This window comes from Pyxicephalus adspersus, chromosome 11, assembly GCF_032062135.1.
Source record: "Pyxicephalus adspersus chromosome 11, UCB_Pads_2.0, whole genome shotgun sequence".
Lineage (NCBI taxonomy): Eukaryota > Metazoa > Chordata > Amphibia > Anura > Pyxicephalidae > Pyxicephalus > Pyxicephalus adspersus.
Genome location: NC_092868.1, coordinates 59,020,520 through 59,047,102, shown reverse-complemented (window position 1 = coordinate 59,047,102; position 26,583 = coordinate 59,020,520). Strand labels below are relative to the sequence as shown.

Below are 26,583 nucleotides of genomic sequence, written 5' to 3'. Positions count from 1 at the left end.
GGCCATCCTATTCTCCCCTGTCCCATCTGTAGTGCCGTATGACGATCCAGGGAGCATCTCTGTCCCTCATCTCTTAAAGAAGCGGCGGAGCGCCAGCACCGCCATCCTCGTTTGCCGAGCTCTTTGCCGGAAGCACAAGAGTCAACCGTAAAATCGTTATTTTTCTTTTCAGACTGTATTTTCAGCAGCAGATGTTCCTCCTTTCTTACAAAGCTCTAATTGAAATTAAAACGTGCGGGTTTAACTGATGCAGCCGCTGAAACTTTAATTGGCATATAATGGCTTAACCAATCTAATACAAATCAATGGCTAAAAAATGGAGCCTAAGTGCCATTTAATGTATATGAGATAAGGAAGATAGACTGGATATCAGTTAGGGTCCAGACGGCTGATCCATGTATGCTAATATACACATGATTGGTTGTTGCCCCGTAATTACTAAACACCCAGGGGTAGCTGAGACACCATTACGGCAGAGGAGTGGCTATGACATCATCATGGTGGAAGATTAAACTGAGACCTGAGGAAGGTTTTCTTTTGATTTTTTTGTTGTGTGCCTTAGGTTTTCCTTTTACCACCTCCAGCTTAGTAGGTGTATACCATCAGGATGGAAGAAGGCATAACACTCCCTGCTTACAAATGAAATTTAGAGTACAAATTACTGCAGGAAAATTACACCATTGTGGGAGGGGCAGAGACACAAACTATGGGGGAAATCTCCCCATTGTGGGAGGGGCAGAGACACAAACTACTGGGGGAAATCTCCCCATTGTGGGAGGGGCAGAGACACAAACTACTGGGGGAAATCTCCCCATTGTGGGAGGGGCAGAGATACAAACTACTGGGGGAAAATCTCCCCATTGTGGGAGGGGCAGAGATACAAACTACTGGGGGAAATCTCCCTTTTGTGGGAGGGGCAGAGAGACAAACTACTGGGGGGAATCTCCCCATTTTGGGAGGGGCAGAGACACAAACTAAGGGGGAAATCTCCCCATTGTGGGAGGGGCAGAGAGACAAACTACTGGGGGAATCCCCCATTGTAGGAGGGGCAGAGACAAACTACTTGGGGAAATCTCCCCATTGTGGGAGGGGCAGAGACACAAACTACTAGGGAAAATCTTCCTATTGTGGGAGGGGCAGAGACACAAACTACCGGGGCAAATCTCAATGTTGTGGAAGGAGCAGAAACACAAATCATTGTGGCGAGTGTCTCACAATGTTTTGGGCCTGCAGTAGTAATGTCAGCCTTTCTTCAGCATCCTTATGATTAGATACCCAGTTTACACAATACAATGTGGTAATGGTGGACCTTTCCATTGTCTATACAGCTTCCTAATTTTAAACCAGTGCATGGGCTTTTAGCTGATTTGCAAATGTCGTACAGACATGACTGCAGAATCTGAATCTCTTTTATTCCTACTCTGCATAATCTGATACATTGTAGCCCTGCCAGTGATGTAAATTCTGGCTGGGGAGCTCTCTTAAATCCTTGTGCCCACATTCTGTGCCTGGCATCAGCTGAGATGCCGTAGACTCCACCTTGGCAGTCGGCGAGTTAATATGGCGGAACTGGTTTTCTACAAGCTTGGCTGAGCTGGGTTAGAATTAGATAAAACAGGAAAACATTTTGTGGTCTTTCAGGCCAAGACCTGCGTCTTACACATGCATCTGTTCCATACTGATAGTCCGAAGTACCCCTCCTTCCGCAGCTTGGAGGGATGAAAGGGAGCCTGTTCCTAAGGCGACGCAGAGATGCCACATCCCGGACAGCTGCTCAATTCCAAAGGGTGGAATTATCTGTCCTTCAGAAACCCGTGTTCTAATTTATCGAGCAGAGATTATAATTCTGTATACTGTATGCTCACTTCATAAATTCTTTTATCCCCCAGTCGCTCGGCTCTCACACACTGAAAGAGTTTAAGTTGCTCTGGAATTTTTTACCCAGCTGGCTAAGTGGTAAACCATTACTTCAAGCCTAGTGCTGCGGTTAAAGCGATGTGCCATGGCTTGAGTAATCATAGAATACAGCGTGTTTAGATAAATAAAGAGCAAAAGCACTCCAAGCCTGCCCAAGGCCCTAGCGAAGGTGTAGCATAACTATGGATTGATTTGTTATTTCAGGATTGTTAGATCTTCTGCTTGTGCTCCAATAACCCTTAACCTTACAAAATCAAGCAACAGCTAAATAATATTTGTGCGGACTTAGAGAGTGTTTTTAGTATGTTTTCACCATAGTCTAATGCTTACCTAAAGAAATGGTGTCAAGTCATTTTGACATTTTACAATCTCATTGTTCCATGTTGTCTTTTTTTGTGTCACATAAATTGTTACTTTTGTATACGATGTTTCCTATCTCACTCCATAATGACTGCACTGGATCTTTATGTACCCTCTTGTGAAATAACAAATGCTCGTAGTGACCAAAACCAGAAACCTAAACTATCTTGTTTTAATTACATATAACTTAAATATAAGTTAACCCAAATATTGAAACCTGTGGAATATTTAATGGGGAATTATCAATCCAAAATTAATTTTCAGTGTTTTTCTTTAAACTTTTAGCATTCATTAAAATTATTCCTGGCATAAGGGTCCTTGGTTTAGGCACTTCCTGTTATAGAATGACAACACTCTGTCCCCGTCTCCCAATGATCCTGCATTATCACCCTGTCATATGAATTAATATAGTAGACTACAAGTAGCTATTTCAGCAGACATTACATAGGCTCGGTCCAGTCTTGTCACTATCATTAAACCTGGCCCCAAGTGGACGTTTCAGCAGACATTGCATAGGCTCGGTGGACTCTTGTCACTATCATTAAATCTGGCCCCAAGTGGACGTTTCAGCAGACATTGCATATGTAACCTTACCTGTTGTCACCATCACAAAACCCTCCCTTAAGAATTGACATGCAGCCACTGCTGCAGGTAGTCAGAAAGTTAAAGCAAAAGGGCTCCATGAGCTAGAAACATATGAAATTTGCTCATTTAGTGCTCATATCTCTAGAAAAAAAAAATCTCATAATTTCTGGTATTCCTGTTGAATAATTTGCCAGTGGCAACATTCTTCCACAGCCGACCACAGGGAAATGTTCCTGGCATTGAAATGATTGGCAATTATCAGTAGCAGTGGCAAAACACTGACCCCATCAGCCAACTGCGTTTTGGCAGCATTATGGCCGTTCATTAATTTCTTCTTTTCAGTGTAACAAAAATATATCCTCCAGTTGTAGCTCCCTTTATTTAAGTGTTGCAGTTTTGTCTGAATATGGAAAAAGTTCCTTGCCGCATCGTAATTAGGAGTAACTGCCACAGGTTACATTTACAGCGCTCCCTCGTGTGCACGCTGCAGCTAGATCCACCTTTAACCTTGGTCAAGGTCGGAGCACTGCCCTCGAGTCGGATACAACTTCCTACCCAGAACTCGGTGACCTAATTCAGAACTCCCGGCATCCAGAGCACATCAATTCCCTGTGTCCCCTATTACACTGCCCGCACACCTTATCTGTTCTGCACTTATACAGACCCTCAGGTGTGCTGAAGATTAACAAGGTTTAGTAAAAACTGATCATGAATAAAACACCGGCAACATTTCCGCTGGGATCTGGGCAGGTGATAAGAATCCTAAGTTCAGGGCCGCCACTAAATAAATATGCAATCTTTGTTTTGCCGAGTTTAGGCCCTGAGGCGGCACAATACGACTGTAAGATCTGGATGGCAGCAGCTAATTATTCCCCTATTATGCTGAGAACCCGCCATGAATCTTGGCAGGGGCTATTCCATAGATAAGTACAGTCTTGTTGAAAGCATATGGGAGATTGTTTTTTAGGTCACTGGAATTGGTGCCAAAATAACGAAGGTGGGGGTCAGCTTCCGGCCCCTTGGTTGGCTCTTCACAGCTGATTTTTCAATGCTTAGCGGATGCACTGATGTGAAAGTATAGAAAACGAATGGTAAGAAGCACTAGGTGTGAAATTACTTTGGACATACTTTAGATTTCCCCTCTACTCTCCTAGAAACAATCCAACATTTTGGAATTTATTTCACTTTCACTCCCAATACCAATTGTCAATGAGACAAAGGGATAATGTAAATCTCCCCAATAAAAGTCATTCATGGATCAACCTAAAATTTTCAGAAAGAGTTAGGTTCAGGGGCACCCATGGCTATATTACAAATAATGTTTGGAATAGGTATTTTGTGATTTGTACCTACCAATGATATCACTATTAATAGGAATTTTCTGCCTGACTTGTGATAACCTAAATACTTTACCATCTCTTATCATCTATTGTGCTCATATGACATTTAGAATTCCGAAATCCAAATACTTATTAGAAAGGTGAACATTGCCGTGCAAAATAATACGCAAAAAAAAAAATGTGAAGGTGTCATTATTATTATGATTACAATACGTTCTCATTTTTTCCTTCCCATTATTGTTTAATGATCTGGTCTGGATAATGGAGATGAAGGGTAATCATTCAGAGCCATAGGAAGCTCATTGGGCCGTACCAAACACGTAGGTTTTGTGTCAGCTCAGATAACATTTAGTGTGATTAATCATTGGCGAGGGTTTCCATCCATCGAGCAAGCATAACCGTATATATTTCTGAGATCACTCGTAGGCCGGGCTAAGCCACGATAACGTTTGGGACCGTGGAACTCTAACTTTATTAAAGTGCACACCTGTACCCAGATTATAAACAATAAACTATTTACATATAGTTTGCAAGTCAGTACTTTGCTAGCTGCCTTCAGCATGAAGTAATTCATTTTCAAAGAATTGGGTTTTAGTAGGTTTCTACTAACTTAGAAACATTTGCTATGTGTTCACTGGGCTGGTGCACTGACAAGATCTGCTTGCAAAGAAAAATCTGCTTGTGAAAATCAATTTCTTCACAGTGCCTATAGATATAAAGATAAATATGTGAATTTACTGCTAGCAACAAACATGAATGTGCATGATCAGGCCATGGGTTGACTTTAAAAAGTGGTACAAGCAGCCAAATCAACCAATCAACATTTGTGTATGTGTTCTCAGTCCCCTACAGTACAGTCCAATGAGAGGGTGGACTTTGTAGATCAGGATTGTGTAACCTCCATATAGGCCCCTGACCTTTGATTTCACCCTGTCACCTATACCCACATCTCCTATGTATTTGATGTAAATCCTCATTTGTGTAAGTCACCCTGCAATGTATAAAGTGGGTGCAAATTTTGTGAGACTGCTGGTGAATTCATAGTAATTCAACACATGCTCAGACCCAGCTGGTGTTTATAACTGTGCTCCATACATAAAATAGTGTTTAATATAATATAAAATGTGTATTTATGTGTGAGGAGTGTGATTAATTTGCCTCCTTTTGCTTTGTTTTTCAGAATTTGGCATGACTCTGGGATTTATGTCGAAGGACAAGTTCCGTAAAATGTCTGAAGGTGAGCTCCTTTCTACTTATTGTCTTTTGGAAAGGTCTGAAATTCTTGAATTTTTTTTAATCATGATTTGAAAAATGAATAATGCTACAGCATTAGTCCTTTCTATAGCACTAGGCTTTTATATATATATTATTATAAAAGTGTTTCAACCTTTTTTATAGTGACCTTCAGTGACTTCACAATAGGTGTAAGCAGCGTTTGGATGTATTTTCTTTATTATTTTAAACTTATTATTTCTCATTTCAATGGGTAGTTCTGAAATGTTACCACTTCCAGTTGCCAGGCTTCAAACACTTGAACAAGCTTTCACATTAAAAGTTAAATAATATAAAATCATCAGCATTTGTGTATGTCTGTCAGTACAGAATGTCTTTTGCACCTGTGAATCATATACACAAGCACTGCTAGCTCATGGCATTGCACTTGTGTAGACATTATTTGGCCCCTATTATTTCTTTAGGTTGAAGTGAAATTTATTTTTCTGAGTCTAAATCCACACACGATGCCAGACCCCACAAACAACATCAATGCAATATGAAATAAAACTAAGAAAGGGATTTAAGTTGAAGTGGATACATAGGGCCTGATTTATTAAAGCTGGAGAGGATACACTTTCATCAGTGAACCTGGGTGATCCAGCAATTTGGAATGGATTTCCTAAAAGTCATTTGCTATTTGTTAGCAAATGTTGACAATCCTGGACCAAATCAATTCCTGGTTTGCTGGATCACCAGCTTCACTGATGTAGTGTATCTTGAAGAGCTTTAATAAATAACAAAGGCCAATTTAAACCATTCATATTACAATAAATAGAAATTGCACTTAAAATGCAGGTACAGAAAAATTAATGCATTCTACTGCAAGGAAGGGAACATATGTATATTCTTTGCGATGAATTTTGGAAAGTGTATATTGGGGGGTATGCACACATTTCCATTGTGGTAACTTGTGGGTATATGTGCTGTGAAGTGCATTGTTAAAATTGTGAAGGTATATGTGTGTATAGTGCATTGGGATTCATTCTAAAGAGCACACCTGCACACAAGTACGACAGCACAATAGCTTACCACCAGAACATCTGTGAAAACCCTTTGTATTTTGGTGCACTGTGTTTTGTGCTAGCATGCACGCATTCTCATATGCAATGCTGCTGAAGGTCCAGTCCACCTACACCATAGGTATGGGTGTTCTTGCCCACCTCTGGGTGTCCCCATCCCTCCTTTTTTCTTAATTATATCGAGAGAGATATAGATATCCAATCCAATGATCAGAATGGGATCCTTATGTAATGTCTGCAGTGGAGACCTGAAGAAATGTTGCTATTTGAGCTATAAGTATATATGGTATACATAGATAGACAAAACAATTGGTTCATTTAATTCTCCAGCACCTAGCTTAAACTGAAATAGTTTGTGTGGACTGACCCTGATGATTCTCCATCTCTAATAATACCCCAGCCCCTCCATCTGTGTCTCGTCTGCACTGTTTTCCTTGGTGGTTATACGATTGAAATGGCATCAATTGCAGTAAAGGAAGACGTTTGTTCCCCTCTTCGCTATTCATCGCCATATCAATCACCGAAGTTCAGCCGCCACATCCCTATCACTCAGGTACACTCAGGCAATTAGCCGTCCTCCAGTCTCTGACAAGTCTTCATTTCCCTCCGTCACTCTTAGGGGCCTACTTATCACACTCTTGGCAATTGCCGTTAAATGCGAGTCTTTTATATTCCGCCGGGCGCTTTGTCAAATGTTTGTTAAAAGGCTGTTTTAGTAACCAAATTGATCCGGCGCAGGAGAGGATACATCACAGGTTCTGCTACCTTTTAATGGACCAACAGGGGATTGGTGAGGGAAGTAGTGTGTTTTCTCTACAAAGCTTTTCCAGTCTCTGAATTTGCCAGACTCTCTTGATAGCCCATTAAAAGCAAAACAGAAATAAAAGATGGCTTTAAATATTACACACACTTTGCTACCTTGCAATCAAAAATATAATGAAGCCTTCTTCCTACAGGTGTCAGGTAATACTTATCTCCATATTAAAATGGTGCCGATAGGTGTGTATTTATGACTGAGTGTGCCGCTCCGAGGGCTGAACGTGTTTTCCTTTCATCAAAACAAAAACTACATACAAACAGCGATGCACCAAATGATGTTTGTTGCTTCTTCAAAAAAATTCCACTGTAGAAAGGATAAAAGTAGTAAAGTAAGTTTTAGGAAATCATGTTTTACTCCTGGTCCCTCTTTAAACCTTTGGATTGCTAAAATCATCGTTTGAGCTGTTGTCTCCAACTGTAATTGCCTTAACACCAAGTATATATATATATATTCTGCTTTTATACAGAACTTTCATAAGCTTCAAGAAAATCTGTGATACGAATTAATAAAAAGCAGTACATAGCTTTAAAGCAAGCTCTTGATGACATCTGTGCCTACATGCACTGTGGAGCGATTCATTCTCAGAGTTGTTAAAGTCCATCTGTCAAATAACTCAGCTCCCCCTGCTTTCCAATTTTAGTAATACCCCAACAGCTCAGCTCCTCCCAGCTCAGAAATGACTCCCCACCACTCTTATGCAATTTAATTACTTCTGCCTCTCTCTCCCAGCAGTGACTCAGCAGCTCAGCTCTCCTTTCATCTACTCTTTCATTCTTCCAATCTCTAATGTAAACACAGCAGTAATTTTGGAAGGGGAGTAGGGGGAGCTGAGCTACTTTTCCGATTGGGAGACATTTGGATTTCAAACTCGCTGTGCATATACCCTTTGATTTATAACCAGGCTGAGCTTTTTTTGCTACCTCTTCAAGCCTCTTCTGTGCCAAAAGCAGGAAAAGTTGTAGTCACATCACTGATATCTCTCCCAGTATGTGGCTCATGTCAATATTTCAGCCCATTGCATCCACATTTAATATAAAATATACATTCATGCCTTTGAAAGAAATGCATTTTGGGCAAGAAGGATTTATGGCAGGAGGCTCGGAAAACGTGCTGGATGCATCCAGCGAGGTGTAAACACATCATCTGTTGTATCCGGTTTATTTTCTGGCTCAGTAATAGAGAAGATTTAATTTGCTGTATATTACTATCCACAAGTGTCTTTGCTCTACGCAGCATTGTCTCCATATTATCCACCAGTAATGGGTAACAATGTATCAAAGCGTGAAAAAAACTGGAACCAGAACCCATTCCACAATGATATATTCTATTTCCTATCCCCCAATTTGGACCAGTTTATGAAACATCTGTTCAGGCCTGCTAGAAGGCAACGTGGATATTTGTTCCCAGTATGGAGCACCGAGATGAATATACAGTCTGGAGGACATAGGCACAGCGGGAAGTGTCATATACAATAAAATGGTACGAAAATCTATAAGGGATATTTGGACTTTGCTGGAAAATAAATCTTACCCTGATTATTTTCTATATTTGTCATGCTGCCGAGCGGCCGTCTGAACCTCCAGTGTTATAGGAAGCCTGATATCTTTGTTTGATAAAATTGACTGTTTTAAGGCACAGAGCTCTTCACCTTATCAATGGATGTATCCTGTGCATGATCCTAAATTATAATCATACCTGTCCCAAATTATAAAAATGTTTTATTTATTTTTGCATTTAAATATTTAATTTATCATAATGATTAACTTATAACTTGAGATCATAGGGAAACATACTAACAACTGATTGTAAACCCCAAATCTTTTTTCTCAGTAGGCTTGGCATCATGGTCACTGTATACAGTTTTCTTAAGAAGTGTTAATTCTAGATACGCTCCACCGAACTCCTAACTCACCTCCCAATGCAACCCCAAGGAAGAGGTTAGAAACCATTTAGTACATGCTGTACAGAGAACACTGAGCCAGTCCCATCAGCCTCTGTACAGAGGAGCTGACACTCTAATGTCCCCCCACAGTCACACACTAGTATTATAAATTTATATAGCTCTGACATATACCATAGTGCTGTACAGAGAACACTGAGCCAGTCCTATCAGTCTCTGTACAGAGAAGCTGACACTCTAATGTCCCCCCACAGTCACACACTATTATTCCATAGTGCTGTACAGAGATCACTGAGCCAGTCCCATCAGTCTCTGTACAGAGGAGCTGACACTCTAATGTCCCCCCACAGTCACACAGTATTATTACACATTTATATAGCTCTGACATACACCATAGTGCTGTACAGAGAACACCAGTCCCATCAGTCTCTGTCTAGCGCTGCACTCTTCGCCTATAGCGAGCCCGAGCTCAGCCTTGGAAGGTTAGATGCACCTCCCAGCACACGGTTGCCCCCAAGATTTCTGTGCACAAAGGATGGTTGGTGTCTGGGGAAAGGGGTGGCAGGACCAGGAGCCCACAGATAAAGTACCAGGATTCCAGCAGAGGCAAGTCCAGAATACAGAGCCAAAGGTCATACACAGGTTCAAAAGATGATGTCCAGGGGTAAAATCAAAGCAGAATCTGGGTCACAGGCAAGGATCGGTCCAGGTGGCATACAATCACAGGGTCAGCAACAGTATCTTTAATAAATAAAACACCAGCAACAGGTCAGCAAGCTGAACGCTACAACAGGCAACTGGTGACTGTGTGCAGAAAGGTTATAAAGTCCCAGCAGCCAATGACAGTGCACAATGGAGCCAGGGCTCCTAAAATCCCCTTCAGCTGTGCACAGCCTCTGTGTTTGTGCTGGGGATGCCGAAAAATACATCAGGCTGCACGGTTAAAGGGAAGCAGGGGATGCTGCTATTTCCTAGTTCTCCTTGCTGCTTCTGCAAGTGACACTGCTGGACAGAACAAATCGAGTGTAATACTACCATGGGGCACAGCACAGGATGGCCAGCCAGATAAGCGTCCCTTAAGATAAAGCAGTACTTTTTGTAGTTATGTTTGGTTGTTGTGGATGTTTACTGCAGTCTACAATGGTAGAAGGCTTTATTATTGGATGTAATGGGCCAGATACACTTTCATCAGTGAACCTCGTCCTTTAAACCTGGAATGGATCTAGTGCAAGACTGAAAACATTTGCTAACAAAGGGCAAATGTCTTTTAAGAAACCCATTCCAGATTATCTGGATCACCCATGTTCACTGCTGAAAGTGTATTCTCTCCAGGCTTGAAGCTTTATTTAGGCCCACTGTGTATATTGAATAGTTTTCTACCCAGGACATGCATAACTTAAATACAGACTTCATTAGCTGCTACAGATCAGACATACAAACTAGTACATAAACAGCTGCAAGAAAACTGAATTTTGTGGCATGCCTGGAGCTCCCCTTTAATCGTGCCTAGGATAAAGCAGAGCCATCAATGCGTTACGCAGGATCTTTATCTGCCATCGATACTCTCTGTTGCTATTTTGGTCTAATGCTTCCTAGGGTAAGATTTTCTGGTGGATTCACGGTAAAGCAGGTGTATGTCTTAGATAAAAGCGTCAGGTCCAGGCAGGCAGAGCTGCGCTGAGCTAAGTGATCTGTTCCGGCTTCGTTCCTAAGGAGGTGCCAAATACAGTGCGTGGCAGTAATGGTTTAAACCCATTGATTGGCAGCATGGTGCCTTTTCTCCCCGGCTCCCCCCACTCCTCTCTTCAATCTATCGCTGGCCGCAGCAACGTACCGCTGAGTGGAGAGCTAGAAAAGCAATCCATTGCCTTCAGTCGATTTGTGATTGAAATGTGACATTTGGATGGAAGTTTCACGGGGAAAAAAAAATCTATGTCAGACTCGAAGAGAAAAGCTTTGACTTCTGAGAAAATAAAAATACTCTGAAGTGCTGTCTGGGAAGGTTAACCTGTTATTCACGGCAAACCGCAATCGGAATGGCCGGTGCCGCAGTTTCCGCAAGTTGCTGCTTCTTGTTATGGGCAGAGGGGCTTTCTGTTTATAAATCTAATTAGTATTTTGCTAATTATTATTTGTGTGACTTCCTCAACCTCCTAGATTGTAAGCTCTTCGGGGCAGGGTTCTCTCCTCCTCCTGTGTCTGTATCTGTCTGTCATTTGCAACCCGTAATTAATGTACAGCACTGCATATAATGTTGGTGCCATATAAATCCTGTTTATTAATATTTAATAATAATATTAATAATATGCAGCCATGTTTGTTCAGGCCGCATCTGGGGTCACCATAAACTTCATGGACCGATGAGATGTTAGCTCAGAGATCCTGTAAATCCTGGTGCCTGTGCATTTCCTGGCTACATATAGATCAGCCCCTGCTGCACACTTTCACCCTGCTACAATGTTGTCCGATCAGTGTAAGACTGAAGAAATGCTTCCTCTTGCCTGCAGCAGACAGAAGTCAGCCAAGGCAAAGTTACTGACTGTAAGGGTGGGTTTTTAATGATAAAAAAAAAGCTTTTCTAAAAATAATACTGTTCCTGCATATTGAATCATGTTGTGAATGTATTCATGAATATTACCAGGAGATCTGGCTGTAATTATCCCTTTAACCCTGACCCTTCACCTTTCCAGAGGAGAAAACCTTTACAATTAACCTAACCAGTAACAATTAGCCATTGTGCCGGGAAACATGCGGGTCATCTTTATGAATCCAATCATTTCCTATACATGTCGGTATAGGTGCACACTGATGACTGCGCTTGTATTACACTTGTGTTTGAGCTATGGCATGATATCATTTCATCTTCTGAAGTGATCATATACTGTATGCCAATATTGATCATTTGTGACAATCATTTCAGTGCTGCAAAAGCATCAAATCATTTCAAGAAAAACAGTTGTAGCTTCTTAGTTACAAAATAACAGTTGCAAACAATGAGAAATATTGGTTACATAATATTCTGTTTGTTGAAAACTCTACTCAGTCATCCTGCAACAAATAATCCACACAAGATTTTATTTCTTTTTATGGGCTCATTAATATCTGCTAAGTAATATATGGGAAATTCTTTACATTTGGCAGCTATGCCATTGTCAGCCTGTGACCCCCCTGACTTTATCCCGCTGAGATATTTAATGATTTAATCAGGGAGATTCATTCCCCATTAGAAGGCCTTGTGACAACATCTCACCCTTCTCTGCAGTCTTTGAAGAACCTGTAACAATTTGTATAACCAACTGCTGTTTGCTTACTCTGTTCTGTAAAAAGTTTGGACCAAATGTGGGAGGGAACGCAGCCCTGGAACAGAACGTGTCCTTGGGTACAATATTTCCTAGTAATAGTGTTTAGTAATTCGGTATAAATGTCATTGCAGGGCACAATGAGCAGAGCCAGAGCTTCTACATCCACTGCTTAATGGTTGACATTTGTTCCTTTATAAGACATTACAGTTCAATTCTCTGCGCTCAATATTGCATTAAATTTATTATTATGAAGTCATTTTTAGGGAGTTATATAATTTGTGATATTAACAGGAACTCAGTTAGAGCTTAGAAAGAATTAGATTTTTTTTCTCCAAGAATTTACGGCTTTCCACATCACAACTAGGAAACTATTACCCAAGCACAGGGGTTGTCATTTTGTGCCGGGTCTGCAACATGTTAACATTGGCAGACGTTGAGTTCTTGTGATTGATAATGGACAACATGAGTGAAGTTGGATCTATATAGATAAACTTCAAATAAATAAACTTCATTTTAAAATCAGTAAGTTTTTGTGTTTGTATTTCTGTATAGGACTTTTAGTTGTTGGTATTTAGATTTAACTCCTGGCAATAATGGTAAAGGAGTACTAATCTACCCGTATACTCATTCCTCTGGGATGAGAGCATATCCAGTTTTCCTACTTATTTCAGATTTATCTATAAGCCCCTTCAACAAACTTCCCAATCCTTTCTTTTGAGAACTAGACGTAAGAGTCCCTCAACACTGGGACCATACAATAACAAGAGAAGGCATGCAATGGACATGGTACAGAAGGGAAGGTCATACTTATGATTTTCTATACCTTCACATCTACAGCCTATGCCTTCCTAAGGGCTTGATTGAAATTAAATGGGAACCTCACATTTTTTTTATTTAAACAAAAAAAAAAAAGAACAAGCAACACTGATTTTATTGTAACCATGAAAGCTGCATAAATTGCCCCCCTATCTGTTGTATTTTATTTATTATTTAGTTTGCATTAGTATTTATTCCTTATAGCAGTGCCCAGCTCTCTATTTTTTTCTCTTTTTTCAAGAGCTACATTAAAAACAACATTGGTGTTGACCAAATATTAATGTTCATTACTAGTAGTAGTGACAAGGAGTCTGCAGAATTAGAGGCCGACTGTTTTTCGTTAAGGGTTGAAGATCACAAATATTTTTCCTGACACAACTAAGACAAATTTGCTATTTGTATTTCACATTTTTATAATTCTCCTTAGCTAAAACTGCCTTTTAATTACAGCAGACTTCTTCTGTTTTGAACATACAGCTTTGGCCCTCCATTTGTAGGGCCCATCTTCTGCTTCCTGCCATGGTGATGTATTTACAAATAGCAATTCTTAGCCCAGGAACATCTTTATCTCTGAGAGACACAAGGAATCTGCAAGCCGCTGTCCTCTGTGGGCAGGCCTGGCTCCGTTCCTTGCAGTGTCTAGCAAGCGCCATGCCAGTACTTGTGGAATCTTTGGCTTCCGACCACTAAAAGGCTGGAGGGAGTTGTAAAGCACAAAGATGTCAAATTGCTTGTTACCCACCTGTCTCCACTCTCAGCTAGCCGTGCGGGAGGATAAGCTTGTTTAACTCTACGGCCTAATAGAAGCAGCATTGAGAAAACTAATTATATTTTACATGGAAGAAATGTGAACTTGTTCCTTACAATACAGCCAACCCCCAGAGCAAGGTTGTGTCCATTATAACTAAGTACATGCAACTATGTTTTATTGGATCCATTGCAGCTGGATTCATTAGGATTTTCACAAGACTTCTTTGCAGCTATAATATATCATTCTTAAGGTGGTCATATAGTAGTCTATAAGTACAGGACCATTACACCTGATCAATATTTTCTTGATAATGATCATTCACCTGGTTACTACTGTGCACCCACTGACTAGCTGAGCTGACATTCTGCTGGAGTGCTCCCTAAAAATCACCAGCTGATACATATACAACCCCAACACATTATTGTTAAAGCAGAACTCTGCATTATATGGAAGCTGTGATGTTTGTCAAAGGATTTCTGTTCATGCATTGCTCTGCCCAAGCCTGTGGCTGGACCGTGAAGCAGGAGATGATGGCTTTATTTCTCCTCCAGCATGCATGTCCCTATTTCTCCTGCTATCCCTGAGCAGTGCTTGAGGGGGATTAGGACACTAAGACATGTAGACGGCTAAATGCTAACATTTTTCATTTGGTACAGTGAATACTTTTAGAGCCTGTGCATTTATAATCGAGGAACTATAATGGAGTCTCCCTCACAATATCAGGCTGGATAAAAGTGGAGTGTTGCTTTAATCAGAGCCTAGTTTTACTATAGTTATTGTACATGAAGTACCCATTCTGCACTTGTCGCAAAGCTTTAAATATCTCTCTGTACAAGGGGAACGTTCTGTCTACAAACACTTTGATTAGACACCTCATTAGAGGCCTACGTGAACTGCAGTGAGGATGAGACGGTACCCAGCCAGGACTCTTATCGACCAACACTCCATCCTGTTTTTGTTTGTTGAAGTGACTTTAGATGCAGACAACACTGGAGCCCAGTAAAAGAGGCAATCACATCACCGACAGATCACTATTTCGGTTTACTAATCTATTATTGATCTGCATGGCTGTTAACTGGCATTAGTCTTCAATAACAGCCTACTGGTGCTCTCAGATCCATTACATCACAAGGAGATTTGCAGATACAGCAGACCCTGGGTGTCAGATATTGTATGAACCTAAATCAGTACTACAGAGGATTGTATTGTAACAAAACTGGTTGTGAATCTGAGACCGTGCTACACAGATATAACTTGTAACTGAGTGTATAGGACTGGTAATGCAGACAAACATTTCAACATACACATACAGTTCAATGGAGCCTTGAGGTCCCCTGGTACTCTTAGTCTGGGTACAAAAACAATGCAAAGCTGGTGATGCTACACATAAGACTGTGCTACATAGATATACATTGTAACAGAATGCATAGGGCGGTGGTTAATGTATTGATGAACTGAGACTGTGCCACAAAAACCAGACTGGTAGTACTGCATCAAAGTCACATTGTAACAAAGTCTGTAAGACTTATTATACTGCATCCAAAACTGTTATAAAACAAATGTATTTATAGTATTTAAGAACCATTTCAGCATTACAAAGCAGGCACAACCACCCTCCCAAATGCTCCTATTCAACTGAATGGAAGCAGTTAAGAACCATTTTTGGCATGCATTGCACACAATTACACCTGTGGTGGATCTTGTGCTCCTCTTTGGTGCAGTTTGCTGCTCATGGGTGTATATTAGCAGTATTCTATGCACTGGGGTGGATGTTGGCTCGGATTAAAAAGGACCTAAGAGTCATGGAATTAACACTGTGCTAAACACACACACTGCAAGCCTGGACATTGTGTATCTGACACTTTGAAACCCATACATATATTGAAAACAATGCAGGACCTAATATTATATTGAAGACTGTGGTACACAGTCATAACATCTAGCATAGTGTAAAAAACCGGTAATCAGAGATTTTACTCCATAAAGATGCAAAGGGATTGAGTTACTAAAGGAATTTAGGCTGTTCACTTAGCTAAGTGAATTCCCTTTGCAGGGGATGTGTCACTTGACTTAGTGAATGAGTTGCAGCTGAGCTGACTTCGGCCAGCCAATTGTGTACATGCATATCTTGCTTTTTTGTTTTTGTTACATGTCCTTGCATGTATCATTTATCACCCAAGTATATTACAGATACTGCACATAAAGTTGTGCTATTCTGATATATTGCTACTTTTCCTGGCAAAGTGATATTCTGCAGTATGAACTTTACAGTAAATTCACCAATGTGAAGTAGCTGGTTCTCATTTTTCTTTTCCGGTGCTCCGGAGCCTGTAAAGGCATGAAATATACACCCTATGTGTCTGTCGCCTAACTGTTGCCATATGTTGCTGTGGGATGTTTCAGCTGCACTGTTTCCAGAACAATAGACAGAACATCAAGCATTACTAGCAATACAAGCAGCCACATCACAAAGGCCAACTGCTCAATTCTCCAAAGCAAATCTGCCCAACGCACCGCTAAATGGGCAAATCTACAGAACAAGAGGCTTGGAATCAAACACAACGTTCGGTTATGGTGCCTCTGTGACGGCAGCAAACCGCTGAACAGTTGCTGCATCCCCTTAATGAGATGAGTTTCTACCTTACATCCTGACAAAATGGTGGTACATATGGCACGAAAAAGGCACCTTTCACAAAAGCAGCCAAACATCTGCTGGAAAGGCTCAAATCTTCTGTATAATGGGGACAGAATGCCTCATACATCATAGTTTGGAGTCTATATCCATTGTACCCTAAAATAGTCAAAAAGTCTTTAGCAGTGTTTAATACAAAGAAACTTTATATAGATAGATATGCTGCAAACCAAGGATGCCATCTGCTGGATACAACACTACTGCATGTGATTCTCTGACCTCCTTTAGACTCTGCTCATACAATTGCCTTACATTAATGTACACTTAAAAGCATGCAATTTAATGCACTAAGAAGAAGAAGTACATAAACATACTTAGTAATACATGATTCAAATAACAAAAGAATATAACTTCATAAAAATCAGGTATGTGGTATACCATTGTAACACCCTTATAATACCCAAAACCTGTTCAGCATCAGATCCCTCTACATATTATAAGGTGGAAATAACGTAATCATATTACAGGTAACACGATAATGTAATGCAAATTCATAACAATATCAAAATCCAGTTGCTAATGTGACTAATGTGTTTAGAGCTCAATATCCGCCTCCTCAGACAAGGAACTGTTTGGAAGGACTGTATCTGAAATACTGTATATGAGTATATCTGAAACTGATTTGTAGAAGAACATTTTATCACTGGAGACTTTGGTGTTACTTTCAGGAGAAACCATTAGTAAATGAATGAATCCCATCCAATCCGCAGAGATCCCAACATGGGATGTGTTGCACACCTGTTGATGGGTCAATGAAGAACCAATGATGAGGTAATGAAGAACCAATGATGAGCCAATTCGGAATCAACGATAAGCCAATGAAGAACCAATGATGAGCCAATTAGGAATCAATGATGAGCCAATGAAGAACCAATGATGAGCCAATGAAGAACCATTGATGAGTCAATGAAGAACTAATGATGAGCCAATGAAGAACCATTAATGAGTCAATGAAGAACCAATGATGAGCCAATTAGGAATCAATGATGAGCCAATGAAGAACTAATGATGAGCCAATGAAGAACCATTGATGAGTCAATGAAGAACTAATGATGAGCCAATTAGTAATCAATGATGAGCCAATGAAGAACTAATGATGAGCCAATGAAGAACCATTAATGAGTCAATGCAGAACCAATGAATTAGCCAATTAGGAATCAATGATGAGCCAACGAAGAACTAATGATGAGCCAATGAAGAACCATTAATGAGTCAATGAAGAACCAATGATGAGCCAATTAGTAATCAATGATGAGCCAATGAAGAACCAATAATAAGCCAATAAGGAATCAATGATGAGCCAATGAAGAACCAATGATGAGCCAATGAAGAACCAATTATGAGGTAACAAAGAACCAATAATGAGCTAATAAAGAACCATTGATGAGCCAATCAAGAACCAATGATGAGCCAATGAACCTATGAAGAGCAAAAGAACAGATGATGGCACAGGTGGCTGCAGAGGAGGGCATTGAAGTTTGCAGTTATAGTTGCCCAACAGCTGCCCACAGCTGGATTGTGTGTGCTGAAACGTGTAGTTTCAAAACAGTTTGGGAATCATGTATGCATTGCAGGTAGAAAGATATTCAATGGCTATTATTAATATTAATAATAAACAGTATTTATATAGTGCCAACATGTTTCGCAGCGCTGTACATTAAATAGGGGCTGCAAATGACAGACAGATACAGACAGTGATACAGGAGGAGGAGAGGACCCTGCCCCGAAGAGCTTACAATCTAAGAGGTGAGGAAGCAGCATACAATAGGATATTGATAGCCTGACATTCTAATATAAACAGTTCTTTCCCTGACACATTGTAACATTCATAGAGCAACCCCAGAAAATCGCTGCCTATTTTCTCAGTAAACCATTTTTCAGATGTGATCTCTTATCCCCTACCAGCGGAAATCAGAATCCCAGCCAGAGATTGATCAGTCTGGCTGGAGGTTTTTGCAGCATGCTTTGTGCTCATTATAAATTTGCACCTATAAATAGCCAGTGAGGAATCCAGCTCGGCTCTGTTTACTGCTCAGGGTACCCTAAAGGATGATGCTGATGTGTAGGAAGCGAAGATACCAAGGGATGACCTCCAAACCACAACAATAGCGTTGATGTAATGCAGAGCTTGCTGTGTTATCTGTAGGCCCGAGGCAAAGGCGGACACAAGGCTTGTGCAGTCCTTGCTGCAGGCAGAGGGTGCCCTCGGGGGGGAATCTGGGAAAATTAGGGGGGTATTCATTGACAGGTAAAACTGATTTTTTTCCCTGTTGGAATGCATTTTCTGGCACTTCTTAAAGATGTGCAAAATTGTATTTTCACCCATTATTTGACAAGCTTCAATTTCAGAACATTCACTTTGCAGCCCATTGTAAAAAATATCATTCTGGAGTGTTAAGGGAAGCTTTCTTCCTCCAAAATGACAGTGCAACCATTGTTTCAGAAGTGTTATGGTTTACACTGAGATACTAGCTTAGCAGTGACACGTACATCTAAATCCCGGTGCTTGGGTAATTCTTGTATTTATGGCAGCACAGGGTTTATACCCTCATCCTGTGCTGCCATAGATCAGCCCTTCCTGCAGCCTCTCACCTTGTGACTTTCTCTACAATAAAATGTTCAGTTTGAGTGATCAATGAGGAAAAAAAACTTAAAATGTTTCCTCCTGCCTGCAGCAGACTGATGACATCAGTCTTCAAAAATGATAGTTACTTTACATTGTGACAAATCAGGGATTGATTTAAATAAGCTAGAAAATGTTACCAACAGGTCCACTTTAATCTCTGGAAAGCTACATTGTTGTTCTGCCTTTCAAGATACATAATTATTTACAAAAGAGTTTTTTTTGCTGAAGAATCCCAGGAACGTTTTTCATCTATTTTTGATGACTCATGAAATTGAAAACATTGATTTTCCCGCATGAGTCAAAATACGGTGGCTTTGTCACCCAGAACAATCCATGCTTCTCAGTGCCCATTGTACTGAGTCCTGAGAGGTGCCAGCTAGAAGGACCTGGCATTGAGCGCTTTATAAAAGAGCCTTGGAGACACAAGCCACCCGGAGTAATCTTTCCCAGAAATAATCGATTGACTGGCAACAATGTGACTCTCACCACTAACGTGATTTTAGCTGATATTCTGTTATTCAGAGTTGATGGTTATTATCTTTTTTTATGAATTTGGGAATAGACGTTGTTTTCCTGAGTGCCGCACATAATATCGCTTCCTTATTGTGTAATATTGTAAATAACACCTTATACAGTTTGCTTAGTTTTTAATTCATTGGGATATAACACAAAACTTATCCAATTGCTAAGAAAATGTACAATAAAATGTGTTCTTTAGTGGAGCTTGTTCACTTTGAGGATGAACCAGCTTTGTTTGAAGAAGAGAAGAAGCAATATTGTCTTTTTATTTTGTAGGAGATTGTTGTCCATGGATTTGGTGGTGAACTAAGTATTAATGCTACTGCACAGTTAAATTGATAGGATAAGCACACCACAAGTTTTAGTGGAGGGAGGTGCAAACTGGGCCCCATTGTCTCCAAGACCCTGAATGACAGAATGGCAGAGGGATGCAGGGAGCTGGAATGTTGTCCATTGGGGTCCTCCTACTTCATATTTGCTCCATTTTGTCTAAAACTGTCTCTTCTTACCTTGCCATCTGTATTAGGGAGATCCAGAGGAACTTAGCTCCTCTGTTTGGATCTTCCATCCATAGCATGGTCTAAAGGGCTATGGTCAGCAACTTATTCTGGGAAATTGTGATGATTTCAAAGCTGTCTGGAGGTGTGAGATACTTTTGTGCATTAGGTATATTTTATAATGATTCTTTTCTGGTCTTTCTGCCCATAGGTCAATCCTCCTCCTTTACCCAGCAGCCTCAGGACCAAGTGGTGGTGGCAGGGAGACCAGTCAGTCTACTATGTGCCATTCCAGGGTACCATGGCATTGTGTTGTGGATCAAAGATGGACTGGCACTCGGTGTGGGACGGGACCTTTCTGGTAGGTGGATCTAGTTCTTGACATTTATTATGTCATTACTATTATGTTTTTATTCTGTCATTATCATTATCATTGTATTGATATCATATTAAACCTACTTCTTTAGGATTTTTTGTAATGATTTTTGATTTTTATTTTGATCGTCAAAATATAAATGTTACATATTTACCATAGAGTGTTTCCCATTGCATCCGGCTTAAGTCACTTGACCCCAGTATTGTTTTGCGGAGGTGGAGGATTAGTATTCACACAGAGCTTCTGAATAGCTGGCTCTACACGAATATCTGCCCTCCTAGGGAAGACATCTGATTGGTAAATAGGCTGATCTGATCATAGATAGGAAAATGATAAGTACACAAGTGCTATACTTTAAAAGGAAAGTCAATGGCTATATCTGAAGGAGAATTTGCATTGAATTTGTAGCACTTCTGAAGTATTTCTTGGAAGCCGACATGTTCTTGGGACCTCCATCCTCTTCTTCAGGGTTGATCATGTCACTGTTGAATATATAATTGAAAGCATTTTGTTATGTCTGTTAAGTGCAAACATTTTTATTGATTCTACTAGAAATCCTGAGAGTTTATACCTTCTTGTGCTTTCTGATTGAAAAAATTGGTAAGTATATTTACTTCTGCTTCTGCTTGGTTCTTGAATCACCATAAACAATCTTTTGGGTTCTCTAATGCGTTTAAGGAGAACAAGATATGGGGCAGCCTGATAAAGATTCAGGAAACAAACTCCAAAATAAATATATATCTCATGTATTAATCTCTACCTTTCTCAGTCATATAATAGTTTAGTGATAGCCATCCCTTGTGATCATGTGATATACATAAAGAAAAAAGGCAAAGAGAAAAGGTTTGTAGGCTAAAAGTGGTTAATGTGTTTTGTTTTCCAATATTCATATAATATCACAGTTCGCAAATACATCAATAAATTATTTTTAGTGTCCAGAACCCATCATGGGGTATGGACTGCCCATCTGGACAGTAAGCAACTGCTTAAGAAATTAACTGTATAATGTCTTGTTACTCGACGCCTTTCGTCTTCTGGCTTCCTCAGGGGTACATGAAAGACATGGGTGGTCTAAATGATTATGAAAGTATAACATTTATTGGTATGTATACATCAAGGTAAAAGAAAAATAAAAAGTAAATATATTAATAATGATAATAATACCTAAGTAACAATTATGATATTGATAATGACATTATCAATATTTCCAAAAATAAATGTCCTGACAATGCCACCAAGTGTTATTGGCCCTTCCCATTTTCCCCGTACACTACAGATCACCCCTCCATGGTATTGATATAAGGACTGCACCTAATTAATTTTACAGGAGAAGGGGCTAAGTTAAATTTGCAAGGTGGCAACACTAGAGAATTCTTTATTCTGTAGTCAGGTGTAAGTAATCCGGGGTGACAGCCAATCTCCTCCATAGATACAGTACAATGAATGAGCATTGGGTTAGAAAAGCAGTAAATAACAATTTTTAACACTTGTGAAATGCTTACCAATTTTTTTTCTCAATTTTTTTTTAGGCTATCCTCGCTATTCTGTAGAGGGTGACCATCTGTCAGGGGAGCACCATTTAAAGATTCAGCGAGCAGAGCTTCAGGATGACGCCTTGTATGAATGTCAGGCGATACAAGCCGCTATCCGATCGCGCCCAGCCCGACTCACTGTTCTGGGTAAGTCTTGTGAAACTCATTAAGGGATTCAAAAAATATGTGCACTGATTCTGAAAAAAAATACTTGATCCAAAGGGGCCATCCTATTTTATTTCATTTTTCGTTACTGTAGAATTCTTCGATATTGTATTGTACACACAACATATAATTGAATTAAATGTTATTCAATTAGAGTTCAAATCCATATTATTACACAGATACATACTAAAGAGTTTACATATTGCGATCAAGCAGTTCAAACATTTTAAAACTATCCACCTCCGCAGCTATAGGAATAATGAATAAAACAATCTTTAAATATCACAACACTGAAATCCCAGCTCAACTTCTCCTATTCTTTATGAGAACAGAGTTTGGCTGTTTCTAAACTGTTAGAAACCCTACAGTCATTGTTGTAAACTTTGGGAATTAATAATTTCACATAACATACAGCTATGTAGGTCAGAGATGACTTGTTTTTAAGCTCCTTTACTGCTTGCTTGGGATATATAGATAATGCAACATCAATAGTCTTAGCACAGGTGCCCAACCTGCAGCCCAAGAGCTACATGTGACCCTTTGGTACTTGTTGGACCCCAGAGGTCTGCAGTGTTGGTGGGAGAATTGATTTCTAAAGGGGGAATAGCAGTAATCTCTACAAGGGGACATTACCCATCTCTTAGGGTTTGTGCAAACAGGCTTTGGACATGTCAATGGCATCAGTTTGAGAAACTTCTGGGATTATTCAGAATATTTTGATTGGCTCGTTTGCCTTCTTTTGCCATTGCATTTCTGTGCACTTGGGAATACAAAGCCCACTTGAAGTAGCCAAATGCCTGTTGGCCCTAAATGTCTGCAACATGTCTTTAGTCTCCAACCACACCTGTAATATATCCGCAGCCTCTGATTATTTCCTCTTTTTGCAGTCTGACAGCTCACTCTATCATTACGTCTTTATTTTACGGAAAGCCTCTCTACTCCTTCCATGTGAACATTTAGGGGGGTGTTCTCAATTATTTATGGGAGGGTGTCAACTAATATTACAGAAGGGTGTACTAAAATACAGCAAGAATGTTCGCACAGAGACTCAAACAAACAAGTCATCTAATCTGAAAAAATGCCTTTGACCTAAAGTACGGAAAGTATCTATTTTTTTTCCTGATAACCCGGCTTTGTTGTTTAATGAACATCAGAAAAATGTTGTTGTGTTTTTTTTCCTTTTCTTAAGAGAGAAAAAGGTTCTGTCCAGACTTTGCACCCGCAGCCATTAGAAGAAATAACTCCATTATCAGACACAGTAAATGGAAAGGGCTTAAGAGTTTCCTGAGCTTATTACCAGTATCATTACCAAGCACGATCCTTCTAGACCTGATTTTTTCACTCTTACAAGGTCATTTTACTGGAGGAGATAGAGGCAGGAAGCTCACTTTATTCTTGTTACAGGGTCATTCCATCTATAAACGACCTTTTTGTTGTAGGCTGTTGGATGCTGGAAAGGTAAATCCCCCGGCCTTTTTTTTTTTCTCCTGAGGGCTCTTTTAGTGAGGTTTCTGCACCAGCTTACAGGATCTGCACAACTGCTGTGGCCATTGTAACTGTACCTGTGCGGATTTTCCTGTTCTGTACCCCTGCTTTACTCAATATGAGGGGTACCCACCATCCAGGTTACAGTTTCTAGATCTACATTCCTGTGGCCCCATTATGAGGGTCTTTAATCATCTTTCTATTGAGTTTCCTGTTCTGTACCCCTTCTATACCCATTATGAGGGGTACTCACCATCCAGGCTCTCAGTTTCAGGGTCTACATACCTTATGCGCCCATTTCAAGGGGCTTTATTCATCCGTCTATTGAGTTTACGGTTCTGTACCCATACTATAACCATTATGAGGGGTATCCACCATACAGGCTATGAGTTTCTGGGTCTGTATACCTTCTTCACCCATTATGAGGGCTTTAGTCTTCTTTCTTTTAAGTTCCTAGTTCTGTACCCCTGCAGTACCCATTATGAGGGTACCCACCATCCAGGCATTGAGTATCTGGATCAATATACCTCCTGCACCCATTACAAGGGGCTTTAATCATTCTTCTATTGAGTTCCCTGTTCTGTACCCCTGCAATACCGAATATGAGGGGTACTCACCATCCAGACTCTCAGTTTCTGGGTCTACATACCTTATGCACCCATTATGAGGGGCTTTATTCATCCTTCTATTGAGTTTCCTGTTCTGTACCCCTACTATACCCATTATGAAGTGTATCCACCATACAGGATATGAGTTTCTGGATCTATAAACTTCCTCCACCCATTATGAGAGACTTTAATCATTCTTCCAGTGGGTTTCCTGGTGTGTACACTTGCAATGCCCTTCATGAGGGTTGTTCACCTTTCCTGTGCTAAGTGCCTGAGGTTGGTAATGTGCTCATTGTGAGGTGTCCCCACCATTCCTGTGCTGAGCTTCTGGGTCTGTACCCCTGTTGGGCTCCCACCCTCCCTGCATTGAGTTCTAAGGTTTGTACACATGCCCAGCCTAATATGAGGAGGTTCTACTGTTCTTGTACCACCAACCCACCTAATCAGACATTATGTCTATCAGATAGTGCAGCTCATAAAGGAATGGAAAAAGATATTATGTAAGGAACAGATGTTACTTTCCTTGTTCTGTGAAAAGAAGGCATATTAACAATTTTTTGGGTTTGTGCACAAGTTCCTGAGAAGTACAGGAAGAATTATGAACATTGATGATGATCACACAATGGTAAGCAAAATTCCATATAGGACATGGAAGCCTTAGATATTTTGTTTTATTGATATCTGGGTTCCAATTGGGTGATTCTCTTGCACTCCCTGCCCCAGTGACAAAACAGTAAGAAATAGAAAATCTCGCCAATGGGGACACAAGCTGTCCTGCTAATGATCTGACTCATATGAAGCAGTTTGTGGCATTCAGAAAACACACAATAAAAGAAGAAAAAAATAATTAGCAATAATATACACAAATCTTCACGGTAGTCAAAAGTACCCCTACCAGGTCTGTGATTCAGATACCCAATATGATGCCATATTCCTGCCCTGCAAAATGAAAATACAAAGCACAAGCCTTCATTCCCCAATTATGCAAATTGTAACTTTTAAGACAGCGCAGCTTCATGCCCAAAAAGTGTGTGATGAGCTGATAAGAGCGGAAAAAAAAAAAGTTGATTGAGACAAAATCAATGGGTGATTTTTGAGGCAGTTCAGCTCATTACATGTTTGAATAAGCTGTGATGTTAATTAAACAGAGCTCCGAGAAACTCAAACATGACGGATTCCTCCATAAAATGCTAGGTAAACATTTTTTGGCGGAGTCGCTGGGGTGCTGAGTGCTCCAGCACTTCAAAGGAGCCCTGGAGACGACGAAACATAATGTATGAGAAGGGTTTATCCTGCCATGAGGGTGACCCCAGGGGGCTTAGAGCGCCAATGTCTGCAACATAAAGTGCTGGGGGTGCTCATGGGAGAGGCGAGGGCCGTAGTCTATCCCTTGGGGGGGGGGGTGCTATGTGCCCCTGTTAGAGGATCTCTCTGAGGTGGTCTCTAATTAGTGCTGAATCTCTTTCTAGTACTGCCAGCAAATTACTTATTACAGTTTGATATTTCAGTGTGGTCTCTGGAGGTGAGAAACAGGAACACCAGACAGGCACATCTAAAAATGTATAAAATGATTCAGACTAAGATTGCTGAAAGAAGATGAGTGTTCAGAGAAGAAATCACGAAGATAAAATAAAAGCCATAAAACTGACATATGAGCACCTACAAATGGCACAGAGAAAGATTATATATGAGAAATATTAGCAAGAAAAAGATAAAGATAGGTATTACATATATAATAAAAATAACAACAGGGTATAAGCTCCTGTAGAGACTATAATAATAGTGAGTGACTGTGGGGGGACATTAGAGTGTCAGCTCTTCTGTACAGAGACTGATGGGACTGGCTCAGTGATCTCTGTACATCCCTATGGTATATGTCGGAGCTATAATAAAATGTATAATGATAGTGCGTGACTGTGGGGGGACATTAGAGTGTCAGCTCCTCTGTACAGAGACTGATGGGACTGGCTCAGTGTTCTCTGTACAGCACTATGGTAT

At 40.3% G+C, this 26,583-nt stretch overlaps 1 protein-coding gene across 2 annotated transcripts in view; it reads left to right on the top strand.

Annotated features, from left to right (window-relative positions):
• The window catches only part of KIRREL3 (kirre like nephrin family adhesion molecule 3), a 587,585-nt gene that overhangs the window by 363,971 nt on the left and 197,031 nt on the right, over window positions 1–26,583 (top strand). For both annotated transcript variants that reach the window (XM_072425973.1, XM_072425974.1), the window contains exons 2-4: window positions 5,383–5,439; window positions 20,631–20,780; window positions 22,325–22,474. In XM_072425973.1, coding sequence (XP_072282074.1) covers window positions 5,383–5,439; window positions 20,631–20,780; window positions 22,325–22,474 — 357 coding nt within the window. The remainder of the gene's footprint in view (window positions 1–5,382; window positions 5,440–20,630; window positions 20,781–22,324; window positions 22,475–26,583) is intronic.